Here is a 26,218-nt window from a genome sequence, read left to right as displayed (position 1 = left end):
CTTTGCTATTTTTTAGTCTCGTATGGGTAGGAACTATTCTATATGGTAATGTCTATATGGTAATATTATTGCACCTGCTGCAGCCATGGTAGGTCAACAGCTAATTGATTATTATCAGAATGAGAGTATTGTTTCTAGCCATATCAGTAGACAATAGCAACTTTTCATTTTGCATCTATCATAGTACACCATGTAACTATAGAAGAGTCAAGCTTTAAATAGGAAAAATATCAAAACACTGGTCACTTTAGAGCAGGGGTCACCAACCCTGTTCCTGGAGAGCTACCTTCCTGCACATTTCAGTTGCAACCCTGACCAAACACAACTGTTTGTAATTATCAAGTGCTGCTTTAGGTACTATTAATTTGTTCAGTTGTGTTTGATCAGGCTTGGGACTGAATTCTGTAGGAAGGTAGCTCTCCAGGAACAGGGTTGGTGACCCCTGCTTTAAAGCATGGGTCTTCTGAGGGCCACAGCTTTGCTCCAGTCCTAATCAAACATAGCTGATCCAACTAATCAAGGTGTTCAAGACTACTAGAAACTATTATGCTGCATTCACACCAGATGTGGATGAAGCGTCAAGCGAGAGTAGCTACATTTCCAACCACCTTTTTTTTTGTGCATTTTGCATTTGCGCATAAATAAGGTTGATGGAAATGCCTAGATGCGCTTAAATTTTAAAAATGGGAATAAAAAACATGCACATAACCGAGTAGGATACATTTTTTATTCGATAAGATGCGCTTAAACTGCGATGGAAACATCGTCTCACTCCTTCAAACACCACCATGCATTCACTGCGTGTCAGGATTGCCTTCTGAGGTGCAAGTGATTTATTAAATGAAGAAAAGATTGACGCAGCTTCTCCTAATGCAACAAATTCCATTTTTACTGTTGATATTTGACGCCAGTTAATCAGGAAGCAATGATTTTGTTCGCTTTGACTCGTTGGATGGAAACGCTGCTGTATTCGCACGTCTTTTATGCGATAATCCAGTTTTGTGCAAAGTTGATTTGCATTTTTAGATGGAAACATAGCCTGGGATTTACATGTTAAGTCAGTTCAAAGACGTGAGTAGATGATGTGCGTGAGTGAGTGCGGCGGAAGTTGAGGGATTTGTGCACTTAACACGCTAATTGCTAGAGTTGGAAAATCTGAACTTCAGTGGACATTCGTGCCGCGTTAACCAATCAGGAGCTTTCTCTTGTAGGGGCGTGATTATGACGTAGCACCTGTTGTTGGTGTCCCGGGGGTAAAATCCTCCTACGTACACCAGACAACAGTTCATCAAACTGAGCTCAGCTCAGTCGGAATCACTGCTGAAAGCTTCCATCATCCTGGAGTTGATGAACTCACAGAGCTGGGTGCACCTCTGAAAGGATATAGTGGACTCAGACACGGCGCAAAATAAATATATATGCGGTTTTTAGCCTTCCTTAAGCATATAAACACAGTTATTCCCTCAATAAAATTCATGTTAGCTGTTTAGCAATGAAGCTAGAGTCACTGGGCAGACAGACGCCCTGTCCATGACAGATGTGTCACAGTAGATGTGATGCGCAAATAAAGCAAATTTGACGCGCTAATGAAGCGAGTAAACTATTTAAGTGCTAATATAGTGATTTATTTGTTGTGAACACAACATTATGAGGTGTGAGTTGGAGGTGGTTGGAGCTAAACCATGCAGAGCTGTGGCCTTCTGGGAATCGAGACCACTGCTTTAGAGGGTGAAGCTAATGGTCAAATTTTAATTCAATGATCTATGCTAAGCGAAAAATGCTCTTACCAGACTCAGAGATTGGCTGAATAAATATTTAAAAAAAGGTAAAACTCAACTATTTCACAATCTAGGAGAACAATAAAACGAGCCTATTTTCTGCAAATGTGGAGTATTCAGTTAAGATCATTTATAACATGAACCACTTTAGAGTACAGAGGACATTTAAAAGAGAAGATTTAATTATAAAACTGATATTTCAGGCTGTAAATTCTGACTGAGAGCTGCCAAATTCTATTTTAACGCTTCACATTGCAATGTTGCTATGCAACTGTAAGTTGCTGAATTTATTCAGCGTTTGGATCCTCCTCTCAATTATTTTGCATTCTTTGAATTACAAGCAAATAACACAGAATTGCGTATGACCTTAAAAAAAACATGTTCATAATCCATTACCCATGGATATCAGATACTTCAAACACCTTGCTGCATGTTTGTGTTGTGTGTGAGTGTCTGTGCTTTGAAAGAGTGTCCAGATGTCCTGCATGGTCATAGTCGTCGTTTCCCCTAGTGAGCCCTCTGCGAAAGGCCCTGCAGTGTGCACAGTTTCCCATTAGACCCTGCAGTTTATACCCATAAATCTCAGCCAATGCTGGACACCCCTGTCAACAAGATCTTGCCTCTGATAATTTGACCCACCACCTGACAAAGCCAGTTATTAGTCTGTACAGCATCCATATATACAGTGCACAGCATAAAGAAGGACACCTCCTTTAACAATAAGTACATTTATTCAATTCTCAGTGAGTATAGACTTTATATTTTGGTGCATTTAAATGAAACCATTTTAAGCAGTTATATTAATTAAAATAAGAGTTTGATTATACGTATAGTATAATCTATAGTATAATCTTGCAAAGAAAGTTCAAAATTACCTAAAGTGAATATTTATATTTATTTTTAAGGTTTATTTTACATTTTTCCTTCACATATTCATTGGGGTGTACTATATCTAGCACCGTTATTTTATAGTTATTTTAATTTATTGCCTTTGTAACTGACCAATCTTAATGTATATGCTCAAATATCATTGTAAAGCATCCTATATAAAATATTGATCTCTGTAAGGGGGTGCACTCATTTATGCTGAACACTGTAGCGTTATTTTACTTAATTAAAAAGATATGATCCATCACCTAAAAAAGGTCATGGATCCTTTTCACTAGCGTTTTGCGAGCGTAATTTTCAGTTGTTTCTGGTGATTGGTGTCAAAGAAGAACAGCAGACTTAGCCTGGACTAAAATGGTCTTTTCGACAACTTAATGGTCACTATGCAATTTGTATGAAATCTCACTATTCCAAGGGTCTTTCCCAGAGTGGCTTACTGTTATCCCACTGGTGTGACCCTATTGCATACCAGTTCTCCTTCTCCCCCTAGAGAGAGACTCTGAGCTGCTCCGCGAGCGTGAGTCGGTCCTGAGGCTGCGGGAGAGGCGGTGGCTGGACGGGGCCTCCTTCGATGCGGAGCGTGGCTCCACCAGCCGCGAGGGAGAGCCCAGCCTTGACAAGAAGAGTGTTCCGCTGCAGAGCCCAGTCACTCTGGGGGAAGAGCTCCAGTGGTGGCCTGATAAGGTGGGTCTTTAGACTTTCATAACAGTGGTGCATTTTAAAGATGCCTCTTTTTAAAGATGTAAAAGAAGTCTCTGATGCCCCTGTGTGTGTGTGTGTGTGTGTGTGTGTGTGTATGTGAAGGTTTAGCTCAGAATACTACACAACTGATGGATTTGCTGTTCAGTGTTTGGACTTTCAACAGTAAAAATAAACCACTGATCTGAACTTTAGCTATGAAAACTGGAAAGTGTTAAGCTGCTTTGACACAATCTACATTGTAAAAGCGCTAAAGAAATAAACTAAATAGAACATTGAATGTTTTATAAGTGTGAAACTGACCCTTTTAGGCTATGATCCTAATTGAGCCATTTAGGTGACTGTCGCTTTAGATTTAAATGAGATTGTGCTCTTTATAAAAGAGGGCGCGGCTACTAATGCCAGTGTGTCAGGATTGTAGCAGATTCTAAAACAAGACTAACGTCCTATGCTTATGAGGTAGAGATGGTCACTAGTGGGCGGGGCTTTCCCCCTCTGATGACACGTACTATGAGAGAATGTCAGTCAAAGGGTTTTTATCAAGTGTGATTATAAAAAATGTAATTTATACATTTTTACCATTAAAAGTTGGCTATATTAACACATATTGTTGCCACACATCAGTTCAAACCCCATATAAAAAGGATAATTTGTATAATAGGTCCCCTTTAAATCTTCTCCTAAATATTACAGTCAATATTTGCTTATTCTTATTTAGTTGTAGAATTTCAGTGGCCATTGACTTCCATTAAATGGACAAATTTAAAGGTATTTTTTTTATCTAAAACATGAAAATACATTTCCATTTACTTGCCCTCAAGTTGTTGCATATTTAATTTTTTTCTTTTTTTCTGTTGGGCACAAAAGAGAATATTTTAAAGAATGTTAAAACCAGCAAACATTGACTCCCGTAGTAGGTAAACTAATACGTCTGAAGTCAATGGTTGCAAGTTTCTCACATTTTTTCCAACTTATTTTGTTTTCAACAGAAAAAAAGACTCAGTGGGTTAATCACTAATAAAGATTGGGTTAATGATCTTGTCCAAATCTTCATCTGCATTTTTAAAAATATCTAATGTTGTGTTACACAAAAAAAGCAATGCATACAGGTTTGGATTGACATGAGTTAATAAATAATGACCCATATTAAAATTTACGTTTTTGTGTGGTAGATAATAATAATAATATGAGGTAAATGGTGCGTAGTAATAATATAATCGCATAAATAAACAAAAAACAAAAAAACCCGCAAAAAAGTAAAACCTATTTTTATTATTTTTATTTTTTAAACATTTTTGTTATGACTCAATCCTACAGTACCTGCAAATTAGACAAATACCCTAGTATTTATCATGCTAGACTAGTAGCATATAAGATTAGATTTCTCTAAAATCTTAGCATGCATTTATTTAAAAACATTTATTAATGCATTCTTCCTACTTTTTTTTCCTACAAAGCCTACTTTCCTTTAATTTAATGGCCAACCTTGAAAGACACTTAGCAAAATATAATTTTAAAACCAGCCATGATCAAACTGTCTATACTAGATGTCGAATTGGACATTCTAGGTTGACTCATTTGTATCTACTCAATAATGAAGACCCACCTAAATGTAATTACTGCCAGGCTGCTCTTACTATCAAACATATTCTGTTGGAATGTGGAAGTTTGAATACAGTTAGACAAACAAAAAGGTACCACAAGGAAGAATCTTAAATTAATTATCAAACATTGAACTGAAAAGTCACATTTAACTTTGATTTATATTTTTGTGTGAATTTTATTTATTTATATTTTAGATATTTATCTAAGTAACTTTTTATTGTAATACGAATTTGTTTTTATCATGTAATTTTTTTTGTATATCCTTCTTGCCATGAAATAGCCATAAGTTGCTGATGTGGCAATAGATAAATAATAAATTAATTAATTAATGGCCAACCTTGGGTTAAACTTCAGAGATTTAGTGTCCAGTATCATTGGATGCATTTTATATTTCAGTTATTCAGTAATATATCAATATGTGTTTGACCCATTAGGACTATGTAACAAAGTTTGTCAGCATTGGTGCTTTGTACTCTGAGCTGGTTGCCGTCAGTACCAAAGGAGAACTCTACCAGTGGAAGTGGAATGAACCTGAACCTTACAGAAACGCACAAGTAAGATTTGCATCATGATAAATGATAAATTCCTGTCACTATTGAATTGCTAAATCTCAATGTTTTTGCATTTGTTTGCAGAATCCTTCTATACATCACCCTCGTGTTCCTTTCCTGGGCTTGACCAATGAAAAGATCACCCACCTGTCCGCCAACAGTATCCGAGCCACTGTGGCCACCGAGAACAACAAGGTAAGGAGATTATTCTTAAAGGAATGCATGAGATTTATTCATTAATTATCCATTATTCATTAAGGATTTATTCATAAAGGAATGCATGAGAAAAAAATCATAAGACAGGAGTGGGAGGGTACTAAAAATGAAAATCAGTTTTCAAAAATATCCTCACATTTATATTTCCAATTGTACGGTCAAGGCCACCCATAGGATATTTGCAATTGCATATTTTGAACTATATAATAATGATTGCAATAACATCCTTAATGTGAAACACATACTTTTGCAGTCTCCTATTTTTAATGTTCTGAGACCATCTCATTTTATCTGGAAAGATTTTAAAGGAATGAATTATAAAATGTGAATTTTTCAAAAAGTGTGGATGTTTATTAAAAGTAAATGTAAAATATGTTTTAGATTTTTATTTTGTATTATTGATTGTTGTTGATGTCTTTGTTATAAACCTACAGTGTACACTACCTGACAAAAGTCTTGTTGTCAATACCAGTTGCGAGAGCAGCAAATAATGACTTCTAGTTGATCATTTGTAAAAGTGTCAGTAGGTGGATTTCTCTGATGAATCATCTGTTGAACTGCATCCCAATCATCACCAATACTGCAGAAGACCTACTGGAACCCACATGGACCCTAGAGTCTCATAGATATCAGTCAAGTTTGCCGAATGAAAATCATGGTTTGGGGTTACATCCAGTATGGGGGCGTGTAAACTCTGCAGAGTGGACTGCAACATCAACAGCTTGAGGTATCAAGACATTTGTGCTGCCTATTACATTACAAAGCACAGGAGAGGGACAATTCTCCAGCAGGATAGTGCTCCTCATACTTCAGCCTCCACATCAAAGCTCCTAAAAGCAAAGAAGGTCAAGGTGCTTTAGGATTGGCCAGCCCAGTCACCAGAGATGAACATTATTTAGGATGTCTAGTGTAAGTTGGAGGAGGCATTGAAGATCAATCCAAAGACTCTTGACGAACTCTGGGAGTCCTGCAGGAACGCTTTCTTCTTCATTCCAGATGACTTTATTAATCAGTGATTTGAGTCGTGTCAGAGATGTATGCATGCAGTCCTTCAAGATCATGATGGATTCAGACACAATATTCATTCTGTCTCCACTGCAGCAGGACTTTATATTCTATACTGGACATTATTTCTGTTCAGTGACGAGACTTTAGTCTAAGCAGAGTCAGACCTTACTATCCTAATGAAAACATTCAACATCAAGGCATGATCATATTTTATTTTGGTCAAATAAGCATCATCTAGAGGCCTTTGCCTTTCATATAAGCCACTTCTGATACCACATCATCAACTAGAAGACAAGATATTATTTTGTTCTTATGACTTGGATAGGCGACAAGACTTGTAAAGTTATGCACATTATTGAAATTATTTATAAACCTTCAATTTTTTTCAGTATTCCACAACATTGCCATTGGTGTGTCAGTAAACTCAAAACTTTCATTGCAATAATGAAAATCTACATATTATGTGAAATGAATAGCAATAATAATTTACTATTTAGTGACGATATTACTCAATGTAAAGTTGTAAAGCGAGTTCAGGCTAATACTTTGCCGCAGTAACCTACGTATAAAGTCATTAAAATGTGTAGAAGTTTTCTTTTCTTTGATTTCTGCATTGGAGATTTGACCTGTTATTTTAACTTCTATGCACAAAAACTGGGACAGGCAGTTTTAACCAATCTGTTTTTGCAGGTGGCAACATGGGTGGATGAAACTCTGAGCACTGTTGCTGCTAAACTCGAACACGGAGCACAAACGTTCCCGGAGCTGCAGGGGGAGCGGATCGTCTCTCTGCACTGCTGTGCCCTGTATACCTGCGCTCAGCTGGAGAACAGCCTTTACTGGTGGTGAGCTGTCACCCTCATTTATATAAAGCAGTTTCAGCTTGCTTATGCTTCTGGGTTCTTATTCGCAATAAGTGAATAAGTGGCTATAAGTAGCTCCTAACTTGAATAAAAGTCAAAACTATTTGTTTATATATATATATATATATATATATATATATATATATATATATATATATATATATATATATATATTATTTTATATATATATATTTTTTGACTTTTTCAAATATTTGCCAAATGATATTGAACAGATTCAGGAATTTTTCAGAGTATTTCCTATAATATTTTTTTTTCTCAAGTCTTATTTGTTTTATTTTGGCAAGAATCATTTTTTAATAACCTTTTTAAGATCAAAATATGCGATATGAAAAATATGCAAGGGGCTAATAATTCTGACTTCAACTGGGAGAAAATCTTAAAAACAATGGCCATGTCAATAAACGTTTGTACGTTCGTATTTTCAGCGAAAATGAAAGGAGGCAGTTATGTTATAGACTCTGTTTTGTTATGAATATGCACACAGTGAAGATGATGTTCATATAAACATGTAGCTACATGACGCCTCAACATTTTTGCTGTCTGTTAAGTTGCTAATACCGAAATGAAAATAAGCATTATATCAAGTTTTTATTGTTAAGGGTGAAACAACGTATCCAGGGTGATGTGAATGACGTTATAGAGTACACTGTTCCCTTTAAAGATTTACCCGACGTGTCCTAGGGAGTTTGTTTTCCATATCAAACTTGCAAAGTCTGAACTTACAAGGAAAGAATGCCAGACTGAACTGTGTGTAGGCTACTTAATATTGAGAAAAAGCCCCAATCAGATAGGTGAATGTCTGCAGCTCCGCTTCCGCTTTCAGATGTCTCTGTTTTTCCTTTATCCACACTGACATGGAGCAGCAGCATTTTAAAATGAAAACGCTCTCTTCAGCGTCTTCAAAAAGCTCAGCTTTTGGCGCTCAGAAACTTTGGCATAGTGTGGACGGATGTTGTAATCGTAGCAATACTTGCCTGTTTTAACACTAAAACATTAGTGTAAACGGGGCCTACATCTCTGACAAACTCCTCCCTCTTCCCATCAACCAATCACTGTATGCATAGTTAGTAATAATGCTGACATCATCCATAGCAACACATGGAAACTCCGCCCTCATTTTCAGCTTAAGACCTCTCTAATTCCTTTGTGAAAGTTTGTTTAATGGATTTTTAAGTTAACACATATTTTTAATGTAATTTCTGAGAACTTCTAGTTGTAAGATAAAAGGTTTTGTGAATACAGGCCTGTGGAATAAGTTTCTGTTTTCCTTTAGGGGTGTTGTGCCTTTTAGTCAACGGAAAAAAATGCTTGAAAAGGCCAGAGCCAAGAACAAGAAACCAAAGTCCAGTGCTGGAATCTCTTCGATACCCAACATCACAGTAGGAACTCAGGTGAGCAGCATGCTGTCTGTTGTATTTTGATTATGATGGCGGTGATATAATGCAATATTGTGTCAGCGATATCTTAATTTAGCCTTAAATTGGTGGCACCAGCCATAGGGTGGAGTAAAAAAATAAACACTGAACCTATGGCCAAGCATGTCTAATGCATTAATGAAGTCATTACAAATTGGACTAAAGCTGTGTTCAATACAGCTGGAGGACTGGATGTAAATAAGTAGATAAGTAGACAGCTGAAACTGCTACAATACAAGTGGTTGATGTGGCTTTAGGTGACTCCAGTGGTATTGCCTAAATATTATGAAAACATTCCAGGCATCTGTATAAGATGCAATGAGTTTAAAGGTACATATATCATTGTATATGGGAACAAGCAAAAATTAGATGTATTTGGAAAAAAGTGAAAGGGTAATGCCCTTGAATGAATATCTGTCGTGGTTAAGGAGCCAAGCCAAAAGGCAAAGCTCTTGATTTATCTACGTTCCTACTCTCACCCATGGTCATGAGCTTTGGGTCATGACTGAAAGGACAAGATCTCAGACACAAGAAGTCGAAATAAGTTTTCTTCGCAGCGTGCCAGGGCGCATCTTTATGGATAGGGTGAGGAGCTCGGAGTAGAGCCTCTGCTCCTCCACATCGAGAGAAGTCAGCTGAGGTGGCTTTGGCATCTATTTTAAATGCCTCCTGGACGCCTACCTAGGGAGGTGCTTTAGGCATGTCACACCAGGAGGAGGCTTCGGGGAAGACCCGGGACACGCTGGAGGAAGTGTCTGGGGAAAGGGAAGTCTGGGGTTCTCTCCTGAGACTGCTGCCCCTTTGATCCAGCCCTGGAAAAGCGGAAGAAAATTAAATGAGAAATAAAAGGGATGATAGAGGAGATACTTTTTCTTTCTTCATATATACAGTAAATAAATCAACATGCGTGTTCTTTAAGCTAAACAGATTATTTTTCACAGGGTTCCCACAGGTCCTTAAAAAGTCTTAATGTCTTAAATTAAAATCCGGGAAATTAGGGTCTTAAATTGTCTTAAATATTATTGTAAAGTGACTGTAGGTATTAAATTTTCAGCCAGTGTGCTTAATGACGATATGGAAGCACAGTGGTCCACAGTAAAACATCTAATAGTTGATTAATTTAGCACTTGTAAAACAGGAGAGAAATGACAGTCTCCGGGATTTATTTGCTTATTACGGTAGGTCAGCTACAGAGTACAGACGCTGACATCGGTCTGCACCTGCGTGCTGTTATTATGCGGTTGTTGATGTGTCAAAATGCAAAGATGGGAAATTGTACATTTAACGACGTGACACAGAGGCAATGTGTAAATTCTGCAAAAAGACCTTTTCGTTAGGGACCATGGGGCTCAAAGTCGTCAAGTCGCACATGAAAGGAGGAAAGCAGCACCAGGACGTTGCAGCAGCTTGTCATAGCAGGTCCAGGTTAATCCCTGCATTGTTTGCAGCTCGACCTAACAATGTTACTAGTTTCTAATGTTAGGCCTATAGCCTGTTATGAATAAGTAATGTTAACCCTTATAAACAACTCATTCATGAAAAAAGACAAAAGAGCTGTGTGCCTGTGCACATTTGGATAATGTCGGGCTATAAACGGGTTCGGGCTTTTAAAAAGCTGTCAATCAAAATGTACTTGTCGGGTTCGGGCTCTATCAGGCCTAACTTTTATATCATGATTACAGCTCTAGTTCAGACGCCCCCTCAGTCAGCTATAACAGCTTCATTTCACCACCAGACACCCAAAAAGCAGGTACTGTGGGTTATCCATACTGTGACGAGGCACAATTTATTTAAATCTAACGAGAACATTAAAAGGAGTAGCCTATTCCAAAGTTATTAAAACTTTTTTGGGTCTTAAATTATATTTGTTGAGGTCTTTAAAAGGTCTTAAAAAGCATAAAATGTTACTTTTAAAATGGTGCAAGAACCCTGTTTCAATATAGGATGTTGGATTATAGACATGGTTACATGACAAAGATAAGCTATATATATTAAGAGATAAATACAAGATCTTTGAGGGAGTTTGGGGATCTTTCAGATTGTTTCTGAATGTGGTGGTCAAAGAATAGAGGTCATAAATATTGATGTAAAACACTGAAGTTTTTATGCTGTTTTGTTGTTGTTGTTTTTTTACTGCAATATTATGGGAGTGTATACAGTGTATAAATGCAATAAAGAAATTTAAAAAACTGTTCAAATTAAAACCAAGTTGAATAATAGGATTATGGATTTTAATCCTGTCTGAAAAAAAAAAAGCGATATGACATTAGTGACGTCGTCTTTCCCGCAGGTGTGCCTGAGGAATAATCCTCTTTATCACGCTGGTGCCGTGGCCTTTTCCGTGAACGCCGGGATCCCTAAAGTGGGCGTCCTGCTGGAGTCGGTGTGGAACATGAACGACAGCTGCCGCTTCCAACTGCGCTCGCCGGAGAGCCTGAAAAACATGGAGAAAAACACCAAGACACAGGAGACCAAGTGGGATGCCTGTTTCTTTTGCATAGATTTATTAGTGCTAAAAATAAGATGCTGAAAGGTGTGCTTGTTTCTGTCATCAGGACGGAGAGCAAGCCAGAGCTGGTGAAGACGGAAATGGGCCCTCCGCCCTCACCAGCGTCCACATGCAGTGACACTTCATCCATCGCTAGCAGCGCTTCACTGCCGTACAGTACGTGCATCCGACCGCTAAAACCATCTGCTTTATATACTGTCAATTTGCAGATTAGTTTACAGGATTGGTTCACCTTCAAAATTAACATTTCCTGATAATTGACTGTTTGCTTTTTATAGATGTTGATTTTTTTTTTTTCATGTAACGGACTTTTGTGGTATATCAACATGATCAAACAAGAATTTACTACAGTTTTCTGGGTACATTTCCTTATAGTGCAGGGGTCACCAATCTCATTCCTGGAGGGCCGGTGTCCCTGCAGGGTTTAGCTCTAACTTGCCTCAACACACCTGCCTGGGTGTTTCAAGTACACCTAGTAACACCTTGATTAGCTCATTCAGGTGTGTTTAATCTGCAGGACACCGGTACCCCAGGAACAAGTCTGGTGACCCCTGTTATAGTGCCTCATTTGTATATTTAAAGTCTTTGTAAACCGTAAAGCCTCGTTTCCACTGAGTGGTACGGTTCAGTATGGTATGGGTCAGCTTTATCAGACCTGTGTCTTCACTGCCAAGTGGTACACTTTTGGTAGGCATGGTTCATCAAGGTTTGTTTGCGCTCGGGTCAACCATGGCTCACTATTATATGGAAACATTATTACGATGTAATGTCTTGGCTGTGTATCTAAAAATTGTGCTTGCTGTGTTCATTTACTTGGCTTGTTTCACGCACTAATGTGACGTTTTTCCGTAAACCAGTAGAGTTCAGCTGCGTGTCTAGTGCCACCCTTTTGGTACTTTGGAAAGTGTACTCAAAAAGTGGTAAGATTCACTTTTTAGTACCTTTTGACAGTGGAAATGAACATAAAAGTGTACCGTACCATGTTGTACCACACAGTGGAAACAGGCTTTTATTTGCTGAGACTTTAATTTCAGGATGTTGGTGTACTTTCAATTAATATGAAATATTGAGTAGGGGTGGGATTTTCTTTTTGCACATACACCGATGCCATTTTTTTTGGAACTGATCCTGATCCTAAAATTCTGAGTATTGAACAATACAGATCCGGTCCCCATACTGTGCCATGTTTTTTTTTTTCTTAATAGTTTTTTATAGTTCTGCTGATAAACTCAAATAATATATCTTCTTTAGTAATAATAACAGACCTATAGGCCTACTGTATATGACAGACGGCACAATCTAACTAAAAACATGATGCTTTAAACTAGGCTACTTTATTTGAGCATTTGTTATGACATTGATCTGTTGTGGTCTAGCTTATGTTTCCTTTTTTAACATTAAGATTTTTTTTTTTAAATCTGTAACATGCTTCTATTGACCCTAATCAAAACACAAACTGGTCTGTTAAATAAAATATTAATAAAAATAAAATGACAGTGAAATATCCACAGTTTCACTGTAGCTTATAAAGCAAAAAAATTTTTGTTAATGACAATCCATATTGCGCCCGTCAGTTTCACTTTTATTAGTTTAATCAACTTTGACCACAATGAGCTAGGCTTTACAAAGCATTCGCAGCACTGAAAGTATTCCCCTTGGAAGAATAAACTTATTCCGAAGGATGAGAGGACAGAATTCTTTAATATTACAGAATAATTTTACAGAGCGGCCTGTGCCACTGAGGCTTAAACCAGGCTTGAGTCTTAGCGCACAGCCCTTCGGTATCTTCGGACACTTCCAATCCAAAACAGCAGCAAAACGGCAAGAAATCAGTGTATTGAGGATCTGTCCAGTGTATTTTTAAACCTTTTCTAATTTAAAATTTCAGGTGAGGCTACTTTGTGTGTGAAGAGCAGGTAATAACTCTCTTTACTCCAGTGTTGTGAAGGCGATCTGCTGATCTAACAGACACAGCGCTGTTTAGAAACAGCAACAAACTTCTAGTTGCAGTACAAAATGAACCCATTTAATGCAAAACTAAATCCATTTCTGTACTGATTACTTATATTAACAGGAACAAATAGTCTTGAAGAAAGTTTTTCGTGTTGTCGTGAACGCCACACGCAGTTTGAATTGTGAAAGAAGGGAGTAGCAGCAGAGGGAAGCGCTGAAGTGAACATGAATTTAACCACTTGTATATTCATCTGTGCTTCACATTAAGCTGTAGAATGGCTTCAGAGCATTTGGGATATAGTAGGCCCATGACAAATTTGTAGTGCCTTATAATAGGCTACCTTCATGGCTTTTGTTGGCTTATAAATGACAGAATATACGCACAAGATCGGATTTGGATCTGTGCCAGCTGGCTAATACCGATCCAGCAAAAACATGCAGCATCGAACCGATATCCGATTCAAGTATTGGGATCGGTGCATCTCTAATAGTGTTGTTCACCTAAAAAATAACAATGTGTGCTAGCAAAATAAACATTGCAAATTTTGACTGCACACTAACTTCAAACATGCGTCGTTCCTGCTTATTTTAAGCATATTCACCTCAGGTCTCTTGCTTTTAAAAGATCATCAGCTTTAGTGAGATCTCAAAACACACTTGGCTAGGATGTGGCTTCAATGTTGTCATTGCTAACTGATCTCCTGCTGTGCTACAGAGCGAAGGCGCTCAACACCGGCTCCGAAGGAGGAGGAGAAGGTGAATGAGGAGCAGTGGCCTCTGCGAGAGGTTGTTTTCGTGGAGGATGTTAAAAACGTCCCCGTGGGAAAGGTGGGTGCAGGAGCGGCCCAGCTTGATCCAGTGGAGACCAAATCTTTCTCTGCTTTTTAAAAAAAATGTCATTGTATAACCTTTAAACAGCCAGAATTTATAGTAGGGCTGCACAATATAAGGTTTCAGCATGGATATCGCAATGTGATCTTTCACAATAGTCACATCACAGGATCTGCAATGTTGAGTCTGGATTGTAATTGATCATTTGCATGCGTTTGAGGCTTGTGACTGAAGTTTTTACTAGCATTCAGGCATAAGAAACTGCCGTTTGTAGCTATATTCACAATGATTTATTATTTATTGTTTATTTAACTTCCATCTTTTTCTTTGTTTTATTTATCTATGCTTGTAGATATTATATATTATACAGATGTACACCTCTACAGGATCATCCCAATTTATGTAAAATTATGAATTCTTTCCGAATAGATCTGATCAAGTCATCTGGTGAAATTGTGTTCATATTGCAATTTATATCGCAGAATACCAAAACATCGTCGGTTTTTCCCAATATCGTGCAGCCCTAATCTAGAGTAATAATTCTAGGTGCCACTTTGCACAGTTGTATAAAGTTTTTTTTTTTGATGTGTGCTGTTCCTGTCTGTGTTTCTCTCTGGTTTATGTGTGATGCTCTGCTATGACACCTCATTTGCAACAGCTCTCTCTTTTGAACTCAAGGTGCTAAAAGTCGATGGTGCATATGTTGCTGTGAAATTTCCAGGGACGTCGAGCAGCGTGAGCAGCCAGAGCGCAGCTCCCACTGACTCTGACCCGTCCTCACTGCTGCAAGACTGTCGACTGCTCAGAATAGATGAGCTACAGGTAAAAATGCATGGGCAAAAACGTTTCCGCTTACCAAATCTCAGTTTCACTTTAACTGCTCACATTTGTAGTCACTACCTAAAGGTGTAGTTCATACAAAACTGAAAGTAATGCTGTTATTTATTCACCTTTCACTTGTTCTAAACGTTCATGAGTTTCTTTATTCTGTTGAACACAAATATTTTGAAGAATGCTGAAAACCTGTAACTAATGACTTCTCCCTGTTCAATTCGGAATTGATTTTAAAGTGCTTTTACTGGTATATAAATCCATAAATTCATCAGTTTGATATTTATGGGGGCATGTAACATGTTTCTGTGTTTTTGTTTTTTGTTTTCGGTGATCTTTAATATAGCTACGCAATTATTTTCTAAAACGTCAAGCAGGAATTTGTCCACAGCTTGTTAGTTAATTATAAAGACAAAAATAATTAAAATAACAAAAATAAAATGATGTTTTTCTAAACATAATAGTCTTTTATATGCTTTATATCCTGCTATATGTGTTGTTTCATATTCGTTTATTATTTTACTTGCTGCATTCGTTATTTAATGTTTGAATATTGAAACGAATAGCAGCCATCACTTAAATGGTTATATTTTACCATCAAAATATAGTATATTTTATATCATTATCAACTTTTGATATAAAAACGCTGTGTAATTTAATTTATTGTTAAAAATGAAATAATTTAAGTGCTCTATGTTTTATTAGTGAAAGTGCCCGCTCACTTTTGACAAGGCCTGGCCAAAAGGATATCTTCGCCACTATAATACAAATGCAGTATTATTGTTGCATTATTATTGTTTAATTTTCTGTTATGTTCAGAGATTTTAAATATATTATTTATTTCCCCTCCAATCATTTTCAAGCATCACGTTACATTTTGGTAATTTTCCCTCCAAATAAAATTCGCCCAGAGCCGCGCAACATATGTCCTCTAAATAAATAGGGTGCTGTGGCATGTACCTATATTTAGCACCCCTATTTAATAGAGGCATAACAGTGTTCAGTCAAATGGTTGCTTTCGCTTTTATGAACATAAACTAGTTTCGGCTATTATATAAATTTTATTAAACAAAGGGAGCCGTTTACATTGCGTTACCAAGGCAACTATAGATGCATTTTGTGTTGTGCTTCAAAGAGCTTTGTCGCAGCACGACAGTGGAAAATAAAACTGTATCCGTGCCATCTGGCCCGGTTTGGCACGGAATGGAACAGTTCTGCTTAAAGAACGATTCAGCACGATAGTGGAAAAGTGGCTAGAATCTTCATTCAGTTCCTCAGTCCAGGCTGAAATGTAGAGGGGACAGAGCTTTCTCTGTGGCGGGTCCTCGGTTTTGGAACATCTATCCCTTGAGATTATATGGCTCCATCATGATCTATTAAATCACTTCTTAAAACGTACCTTTTTAGCTTGGCTTTTTAGGATTATTTTAATAGTCCTTTCTACTGCTACATTTTTACAGACGTTTCTCTTGCCTTCTACGTTTTTATATTCTGTTTATTATTACCTTGTCTTATGTACAGCACTTTGGTCAGTCTTGTGACTGCTTTTAAATGTGCTCTATAAATAAATTAACTTGAACTTGACTTCTGTAGTAATTGTTTTTCCTACTATGGATGTCAATGGCTTCAGTTTTTCAGTCTCATTCAAAATGTCATCTTTTGTTCAGCAGAAGGCAGAAACTCAAAGTCTAACTACTTGACGGAGTGTAAATTAGTGTAAAGTTAGTAATAATAGTGTAAAATTAGTAATAATAGTGTAAATTAAAAATATTTTAGAGAACTATGACTTTAACATGCTGCTTTGAATAAAGAGTAAAGTAATTTGTGAAAGGGAAACATTTCGGCTATGATTCAAATAATGTTGGCCTTAATTTAAGCGTAGCTGTTTTTGTCAATTCTTTTTCATTTAATGAATGACTTTTTCAATATTGTAATTAACAAAGTAATTGTAATTAATAAACAATGTTTAATTAGTATTTAAGTGCTGTAAGATAAATAGACCATTTCAGTGTGGTCATGATGTTAGCCCATGAACAGTTCCTGCTTGTTATCAAACTATTTCCTAACTGTAACGAGGCAATTAAATCATAAATTAATGTTAAATCAGCGGTCATATCTTTATTCATCAAGCTATAGAAATGAAAAATGTAAAATGGGTAAAACGTGTGGGACCATTGCTTTTGTTTACATCCCTCAAATTAGTCTGTTGCCTGCTTTTATGGTAACTAATACATAATTTTTTATGCATTAACAGATGAACGTAAAATTTTTTTTGCTAAAGCTGCAATTTTTATACTGGTAAACGTACATATATTGCAAAAACAATGTAACAATGCATGTGACTGATTTTCTTCTTTTAAACAGGTTGTTAAAACTGGTGGAACACCAAAAGTTCCCGACTGTTTTCAGCGAACACCTAAAAAACTTTGCATCCCAGAAAAAGCTGAAATTTTAGCAGTGAATGTTGACTCCAAAGGTGACTATGCTTTATTTGACTGCTATCTGGCTTTATTTTGTGAGTTTGCCCTGTATGTCTGCTTGACTGCTCTTCTGTCCTGCAGGAGTTCATGCTGTGTTGAAAACGGGCAGCTGGGTGAGATACTGTGTCTTTGACTTAGCCACCGGCAAAGCCGAGCAAGAGAATCACTTTCCCACCAGTAACCTGGCGTTTCTTGGTCAGAGCGAGCGAAATGTGGCCATCTTCACTGCTGGCCAGGTGAGACCATCATATAAACTCTGTTTCTACCTAAATGTGAATTAAAATTATGTGCAAAAACTGATATATCGTATAAAACATTCGTTAATTAAGGAGCATTTCAATCCAATGAGTGAAAAAGAACAAAATCGTCACTGGCTGATAAATTGGTGTCAAATATCAATCTGAGAAATGTAGTTTAGTGAGGTTGGGGAAACCCTGTGGACCTTTTTTGATTTCTTATAAATGAGTTTCACCTCAAAAGACTAAGATGAATTTCAATTAATGCAATGCTGTGGCTTTTTGAAGCATGAGACGCTCTTTGGGAGCACAGTCAGATGCTCAGGACAGTACTAGAGGTTAAAATTATAGAATAATAATAATACTGAAGCACTGTGATGACGGACTGACGACTGAAGCATTTTAGAAATGATCAAAACAACTTATCAGATGTTTTACAATGTGCTCAATGCTGGTTTGTCCATTAATGCCGCCCGTAACCCAGATTTATATAATCTTATTATCTCTGATCACAAAATCACATCACTTTTATTGATGCTCATGCTGGAGTTTATTTGGTATCATGCATATTTTTTTTCTAAAGGATAAAAAGTTTGTTAAAGTTATATATATATATATATATATATATATATAATTTTTTTTATTTTTTATTTTTTTATTTTTTATTTTTTACATGTATGCACATGTTGGTCTTTCCATGAACCATTTTTTATGCTATATACTAAATTGCACATAAAAATAGATGGATGGAAACGGAGCTATAGAAACTTTCCATTTCCCATTTTTGTTTGTTTTAACTTTCTCATCTTTGTGTGTCCTCAGGAGAGTCCCATTATTTTGAGGGATGGCAATGGCACTATTTATCCCATGGCTAAAGACTGTATGGGTGGAATACGTGACCCTGATTGGCTGGATCTGCCGCCTATAGCCAGTCTGGGCATGGGAGTTCACTCACTCGCCAACCTTCCCAGTAACTCCACAATCAAAAAGAAGGCGGCCATCATCATAATGGCTGTAGAGGTGAGATACACCATCCTGAAAAACTTTACACATTAGTTAAGAAAATAAAAGTAAGTTTAGGAGAGTATATGTGTGTATATATATATATATATATATATATATATATATATATATATATATATATATATATATATATATATATATATATATATATATATATATATATATTAGTGCTATCAATCGATTAAAAAAAATTTTACTAATTAATCGCACCTTTTAAAAAAAATTAATCGCATTTAAAATACTGAAACTTGTCATTTTGGCTATTCAAATGTAAAATTAATGTAAACACAAGGATTCTGACACAACAACGCGAAGCATACGCTTTCATTGCGTTTAATGAGGAAACACGGTAAACTTCGAGGGCTCATGCTGAAAGGCAGAGTAATGCCCTGTCTTTGACAGCTCACGACTTCACCAGAGACTTTCTGAGTACATTTACATAAGACACCAATACTCCTATTTTAATATGATTAAGATTATACTCTTATTAAAATTCTACCATGTAGCCTTAAAAGGAAGCTTACCTTAAAGGAACACCGAGTCACGAAATGCGGAGGATTTTCTTTCTGTTCGCCATGCGGTATCAACTCACAACAGAAGTCGAAAGTTAAAAATGAAACACCCGAAATTGCATGAAACTCTGGATAACCTGTGATGCGACTAATTGTTTTATACTGGAACTTACCTTCAAAAAGTGCTTCCTTGGTCTTATCCACATTTTTTGCATGTTAAACACACGTCCACCACAACAGGAAGTAAAAAAAAACTGCAGCTGCGTTAATTGCGTGAATTTTTTTAACGCGTTAATTATTTAAAATTAATCGCATACGTTAACGCACTAATTTTGACAGCGCTAATATATATATATATATATATATATATATATATATATATATATATATATATATATATATATTTATTATTATTTTTTAAAAATAATTAAGACTTCTATGAAAAATAATGCAATTTTCTTTCCTTTTATAACTATTTCTTAATTTTTGTTAACATTTTAGAATCTAGTTCTGCTAGTCAATGTTAATGTATTTACTCGCATAACCAATAAACAGTAGATTTATTTTTATTTTTGCATCTTGGTTAATGTTAGTTATTGAAAATAAAATTGTTCAGTTGTTAGTTTTAGTTTACTCTCAGTGCATTAACTAATGTTACCAAGCACAACAGTGGATGTTATAATGCATTAGTGAATGTTAAAACTATGAGTAATAAATGCTGTACCAGTATCGTTTATTCTCAGTTCATGTTTTGACAAACTTAAATTAAAAGCTTTTAATTACCTGTAAGGTTTTTATTACAGGTATATTTTAATTTATTATAATTATAGAGTAATTATATTTACACTTAAGCTCACACAAATACTTGTTTGTTTGTGTGTTTATACTTTATTGTCCCATTTCTGGGAAATTTGTCTTGGACATCCATAACATGGCCAGAACACATTACAACACAATAAATGAAACATATAAAATTACCCAAAGGTGAATATCAAACAGATTAAGTAATTTAACAGCAGTCTGCACAAATGAGTTCATATGTTGATTCGATTTGTACATCGAAATGCTTAATAATCTCCCTGAAGGTCATATGTATTCTCATATAAATACCATAGACTGTAAAAGATATGGACGTAGTATCTGTGTCATCACCTGTAGGTTTCTGAAGAGCGCATATGAAGCTACAAGTAGGCGTGGTCAACAGTCACCATTTAGTTCGCGCGTCATCGCACCCACCAAATAAGGGCAAAGAGGTGGAGCTATAGACGCCTTCTAGCATTTTCTTCGACCAGCTTTTCTTTGGGAGAAACGCTTACTACTTCACTACCTGCGACTTGTTTGTGTTCTGACCACATGTGCTTGGTTGTACACTATATCAATAAAGTGTTTAGTCTTTAAAAAACACTGTTGTAACACATTGAGCCACTAAGCATTGTTCTCATGACGTTTCTCTACAGGAAAAAAAATGGTAAATACTCCCAAACGCTGTGTTAGTAAATGCAGGGCTAATGATGTAATCCAGGCATAACAGTGTATGACAATGTTTCTGGCAATGTTTTTTCAATCTGGCAGATTCTGAAGTGCATTACAGCTCTAAAGTAAAATATAAATGATGATAAATGATCTTAAGTAAAAGAAATAAATTTATAGAGATGGTATATAAGTATATAACTTCACTCACCTTGGAAATGGAGACCACTTGAATGGTTTGTGAGCACCATTAAGTGCATGCAGCATGCCATATCATCTGATAATTGTAGAAAATAATTCTAAAAGGCAACTGACTGTGTAAAGCCACATAAAACAACACAGAAATACGATGAATATGCCGAGTTCAGCAGCTAATCAGTCGGAATCAGCTGAGGTGAAGTGACTGCCACCAGCGAGACCTAGTTGTCACTCAAGTGGCCACGCCCTTAATTATGCAGACGTAATATTAGCTTCTCGAGAGAGAGCGGGAGGTTGCTTCTTGAGTAAATTGTATATCATGTTTTGCAAAATTGCAAATGAGAGATGTTTGTACCATCAAGCCCTGGTTTCTGGCTAATGCATTGCTTGCTATTTGTGTTTCAGAAGCAGACTCTGATGCAGCACGTGCTGCGCTGTGATTACGAGGCGTGTAGGCAGTATCTGATCAGTCTGGAGCAGGCCATGCTACTGGAGCAGAACCCTCACGCTCTGGACACTCTGCTAGGACACCGCTGTGACGGAAACCGCAACGTCCTCCATGCCTGTGTGTCCGTCTGCTTCCCCGTCAGCAACAAGGAAACCAAGGAGGAAGAAGGTAAACATGCAAGGTTTTGAGTTGAGTACCATTAAAGGGGACCTATTATCCTAAAATCACTTTTGTAGGGGGTTTAAACACAGTTGTGTAGCAGGAGTGTGTGAATATAACCAGCCTCTAATGGTAAACATTTATAATCCGATTTGTTTAAAATCACACTCGATAAAAACAGTCTGCAGAAACACTGTGATTGACATTTTCTCTTTGTACGTCATCAGAGGGGGAAATGATATTCATAAGAGACCATTAGTGACCTCTGCCTTGTTAGCATAAACAGTCCTGAGTGAGAAGCTGAGTTTGTTAGCAACTAATAATCAATGTCAGCATAGACAGAGGATTATAAATAAACAGCGACAGGAGTCTGCATAGACTGACACACAGATGACAGTTCTGTTTTGAACCTGCCACTATGCTGACATGCAGGCATTTGTAGCTCCGCCCTCTTTTGAAAAGAGCACAATCTTATTTAAATTTAAAGCGACAGTCACCAAAACAGGACAATTTGGATCAAAGACTAAAAAGGTCAGTTGCAGAGAGTTATAATTAGATCAACCCACAGGACACATCTTGCCCGCAGTTTTGCTGTTAATAAAATGTGGTTATTGTATAAAATCAGTTCATTTTAAAAAGTCTTAACAAGTGACTTTATATTATTTATTTATATAGTAAGTAGGGCTGGGCGATTTGGCAAAAAAATAGAAAATAGAAAATAAGAAATATTTGTGTAAATATTGCAGTTGCAGGAGGACAGAGGTATTTTTTGCAAGTTTTGCTGAGCCTAGGAAAGATTTGCTGTCAGCTCGGCTTTGACTTTGTCTTCTGATTGAATGACAGGTTGTGTTGCTGCTGCCTTTTTCATAAAAAGATACAGTGGAAGAAAAGGACTGAACATGGAAACTGTAAAGCCTAATTTAACCCAATGTGTAAAGTTGTGGACGTATAGCAGGAGCAAATAAATGCACCAGATGTGCGTTTAATATAAAATAATTTATTTAATCTATTTTTCTTTTGTCCCCCTTTTAAATATCGATCATCTGATGCGCTTTGCTCCACTCTCTGTATTATGCTGCCTGATCTGTCTGGTTTTCAACTAGGTCCGCTAAATGACGTCATGGGGGCGGGTACTTTCACTTTTCACTGCTACAGGCCCTCACCTCTGCTCGTGTTCAAACCAAAAGATCGGCGCGGTTTTTCACATGGCAGGCTTTTACGTCCTTCATACATGTTGAGATCGAGTTTATCGACTTGAGGGAATATGTCTTGACAATCCACACAGACGTGACTCAAGCTGCGTCCCAAATGGCACACTATACACTATGCACTCATGCACTATGTACTTATGCACTTACACACTCAACAGGATAGTACATGTATGTAGTGGCGTCCCAAATGGCACACTAATGTTTTTTTACTAAGCGGAAATTCAAACCGTTTCCCTGATGACGTTTGACGGTTGCCAAATCAGTGAAATAAACGACCGAATTATCAAATATTACCTGCCGTGAGTGTTGCCGCATTCACCATCAGGAGGCGCTATAATCACTCTCGTAGGAGAATTTTGTTCTCACCATCCAAAATAAATAAAGTTATTCAACATGTGCGTCCGATAGCTCCGCCTCTTCCGCTACATAAGCAAACCTGCGGTCGTTGAGTGCGTGAAGTGTCCATCACTACACACTTCATTCTACAGGCTGAATGAGTGCATCATCCGGGAAATTAAAGTGCACTTATTATTTTTATAGTTTTCAGTTTAAACACACTACTTACACTATTTATACTACAAAATGGCGTAGAATAGTGCATAAGTATGCGATTTGGGACGCAGCTTCAGACTAATGCAACAAGTAAAATCCTACATGACTTCACGCTTTAACAGATAGTCAAGCAGGTCGCACACTAGAAGCGCAGCGGCACGGTGCGCACATGACAGTTTAAACTATCACACACCAAACGCGCACATTCGCATGACATTTAACATGAAACTAATCAGATGGCGCTCTGTGGCGGGGCTGAAATAAGAACTGCTTCGTGAATCGTGGCTGGGCGGCACCGGTTTGTGTTTAGAAACCTGTTTAGAATTCTAAAATCCATGGCGGTGCGTGGTGCTGTGGAGCGCATCGCCGAGAGGCACTTCTGGGGTGCTTCCTGCTTCATACAGAGAGTGAACCAAAGCGCATTGGTTCCATTATAATGTATTAAATGTATATTTAAAAAAAAATCGCGATTCTAGATTTAATATAAATTAAACCGTCGTCAACGTAAATTCGAATTAATCGAAAAAATTGGAAAAATCACCCAGCCCTAATAGTAAGTTACTATTCTGATTCAGTCCATCCCTAATATTTACATATTTTTATATAACTTACACTCTTTATAACAGAATGATCGAGTTGAGTTTATTTGTACCCGTTGGTAGATTCTTTTTGTAGCAAAGTTTAGCATTTAATACAAACAATTAAAACACACATATACATACCCACATATGCACCTACAGAAATACCTTATAAAATATTACAATTTATTCAGAGCGACAGTAGATGATGGGACAAAGCTATTCCTGGAAGGTGTCCTTCTAAAACGCATCTGAAATCTTTGACTCGAAGGGAGTAAGAGAAACTCTTCAGACAGAGGATGAGAACTACAGCTACTAGTCTTCTGGGAAATCTGTAAAAGTTGCCTACTATCCAGGGATTCAATACTCCGCTATGATTCAACAATCAATCTGCTAGACCACCTAATAACCTGGCTCAGTCTATTCCTGTTTTTAAGGGACAGACTTCCAAGTCATGCGACCAGAACGTAGGATAAAATAGACTCAATAAATGCACGAAAGAAAAGAGAAAGCATATTAGATACACAGATGCCCCTTCTTGCATGCAGTTTGCCGCAAAGTAAAAAAAAAAAATGCCAATAATGATACCCAAATTTGAACGAATAAATATCTTCTCAGATATATACATGCATGTGTGTATTTATATACACACAAATATAGACAGTATGCACACATAATTACAAACGTTTGTTTTGGATGCTATTAATTGCTAAAACCATGTTACAGCACTAATTTAAAGGATGTGTGTATGTGCATGTTCTTATATTCCAGTGGAGACTTAAAACTGCATGCGCACACACACACTCATAGAAACATTTGTCATTTTTGTATTTGTGTGTGTGTGTGTGTGATTTTATTATTTATATGTATATATTTTATGCTCTATTTTTAAAGCATTTTCTTTTAAAACTGCTCTGGTTTTTATTTTGGTTTTAATTGAAGATATCGCAACATGGAGTCATGCATACAAGTGGCTTTACACACAGCTGGTGTAATATGTTGATCAAACCCATTCAGAGATGAGGGTCATTCAGTGATGTGCGATGTGTTTCAGAAGCAGAGCGGTCTGAAAGAAACACGTTCGCTGAGAGGCTTTCTGCAGTGGAGGCCATTGCCAATGCCATATCAGTGGTGTCGAGCAACAGCTCCGGGAACCGGACAGGATCATCCAGCAGCAGGGGGTCAGTGTTCATATTCACTTCATGAAGAAATGCACTTCAGAAAACTCTAGAAACTGCTAGAAAAATATTCTACAATGCGGTGCCTTTTTCTACTTTGATTTGTTTATAGTGCACAGAAAAACCCTGACATTGCAATATTTTTGTTTTCTGCTTTATATATAAGGATTTAAATTCATACATTAGACCAGATGACTTGAATGGCTCTATTTGTAAAGAACTCATAATTTTAGATGGATTGGTTTGATTCTGTTGAAGCGTGTGTTTTCATAAAATATTATATAAAAATTATAAGCAGATATAAATACAATAAAGAAAACAAACAAATTAAATAAACAGTGTTTTGGTGTTCTGGGGAGTCTGACAGTTTTCAAGTACAGAAATTGAAGAATCAAATGTAAAATAACACAGTTTAGTCTTCATCATATCAACAAGTAAATGCAACTAATCCTCTAAATGCTATAATTTCTTGTGCCCTGTGGAGTAAAAGGAAAACAGATTTATTAATCTATTTCTTTTGTATGATACCATATATTAACCAAACATACTTCTTTCTTACTGTGTTGCATACTTAGAAGGAGCTGCTGACAAAAGGGAAATAGCAAAATAAGAATAAATATAATGCGGGGGCCCTTGATCCAGACTGCTGTCTAATAAGAAGTCTAGACGTGTCACAAGGAGCTGGATGCAAATTGTGAAATATGTTAAAGGGCCATGAAACCCCCTCGTTTCAGCAGGGTGTTTTCACACCTCTACTTTGAAAAAAGTCAGAAAAGTGGGCGTGTCCAGCTTTGTTTAGGGGGGGTGTCAGAGGAAGAAAAGAGGCTTGGTGTGGGAGTGTCTATTTGGGCACGCTGAATTTCAGAGTCAAAACACACACCCACACAGGGGACAAAGTGACTGTGTTTACATGGACATCTGTAGTCGAATTATTTGCCAAATTATTAAATGGTGGACTTTAACTGCAGTTTGGCTCTTTCATTCAGGGAATTCATTCATCTCCCT

At 36.9% G+C, this 26,218-nt stretch overlaps 2 protein-coding genes across 42 annotated transcripts in view; one reads left to right on the top strand and one right to left on the bottom strand.

Annotated features, from left to right (window-relative positions):
- Nucleotides 1-26,218, bottom strand: part of fabp10a (fatty acid binding protein 10a, liver basic) — a 141,764-nt gene that overhangs the window by 25,781 nt on the left and 89,765 nt on the right. The window lies entirely within an intron of this gene.
- Nucleotides 1-26,218, top strand: part of ubr5 (ubiquitin protein ligase E3 component n-recognin 5) — a 107,480-nt gene that overhangs the window by 21,174 nt on the left and 60,088 nt on the right. For 15 of the 41 annotated variants that reach the window (XR_015510278.1, XR_015510274.1, XM_087285283.1 and 12 more), the window contains 14 exons: nt 3,139-3,350; nt 5,405-5,524; nt 5,606-5,716; nt 7,436-7,590; nt 8,903-9,020; nt 11,335-11,519; nt 11,600-11,709; nt 14,222-14,334; nt 15,016-15,159; nt 17,533-17,644; nt 17,730-17,884; nt 18,707-18,904; nt 21,493-21,703; nt 25,090-25,216. Coding sequence is in view for 35 of the 41 variants with exons in the window: in XM_087285283.1 (XP_087141409.1) it covers nt 3,139-3,350; nt 5,405-5,524; nt 5,606-5,716; nt 7,436-7,590; nt 8,903-9,020; nt 11,335-11,519; nt 11,600-11,709; nt 14,222-14,334; nt 15,016-15,159; nt 17,533-17,644; nt 17,730-17,884; nt 18,707-18,904; nt 21,493-21,703; nt 25,090-25,216 (2,071 nt within the window). In the remaining 6 variants the exon portion in view is untranslated. The remainder of the gene's footprint in view (nt 1-3,138; nt 3,351-5,404; nt 5,525-5,605; nt 5,717-7,435; nt 7,591-8,902; nt 9,021-11,334; nt 11,520-11,599; nt 11,710-14,221; nt 14,335-15,015; nt 15,160-17,532; nt 17,645-17,729; nt 17,885-18,706; nt 18,905-21,492; nt 21,704-25,089; nt 25,217-26,218) is intronic. The other 26 variants (XR_015510279.1, XR_015510277.1, XR_015510275.1 and 23 more) reach the window with 3 other exon arrangements.

This window comes from Danio rerio, chromosome 16, assembly GCF_052040795.2.
Source record: "Danio rerio strain M-AB ecotype USA chromosome 16, GRCz13ab, whole genome shotgun sequence".
Lineage (NCBI taxonomy): Eukaryota > Metazoa > Chordata > Actinopteri > Cypriniformes > Danionidae > Danio > Danio rerio.
Note: the sequence above shows the minus strand (reverse complement) of the source record. Positions and strands in the feature narration are given on the sequence as shown.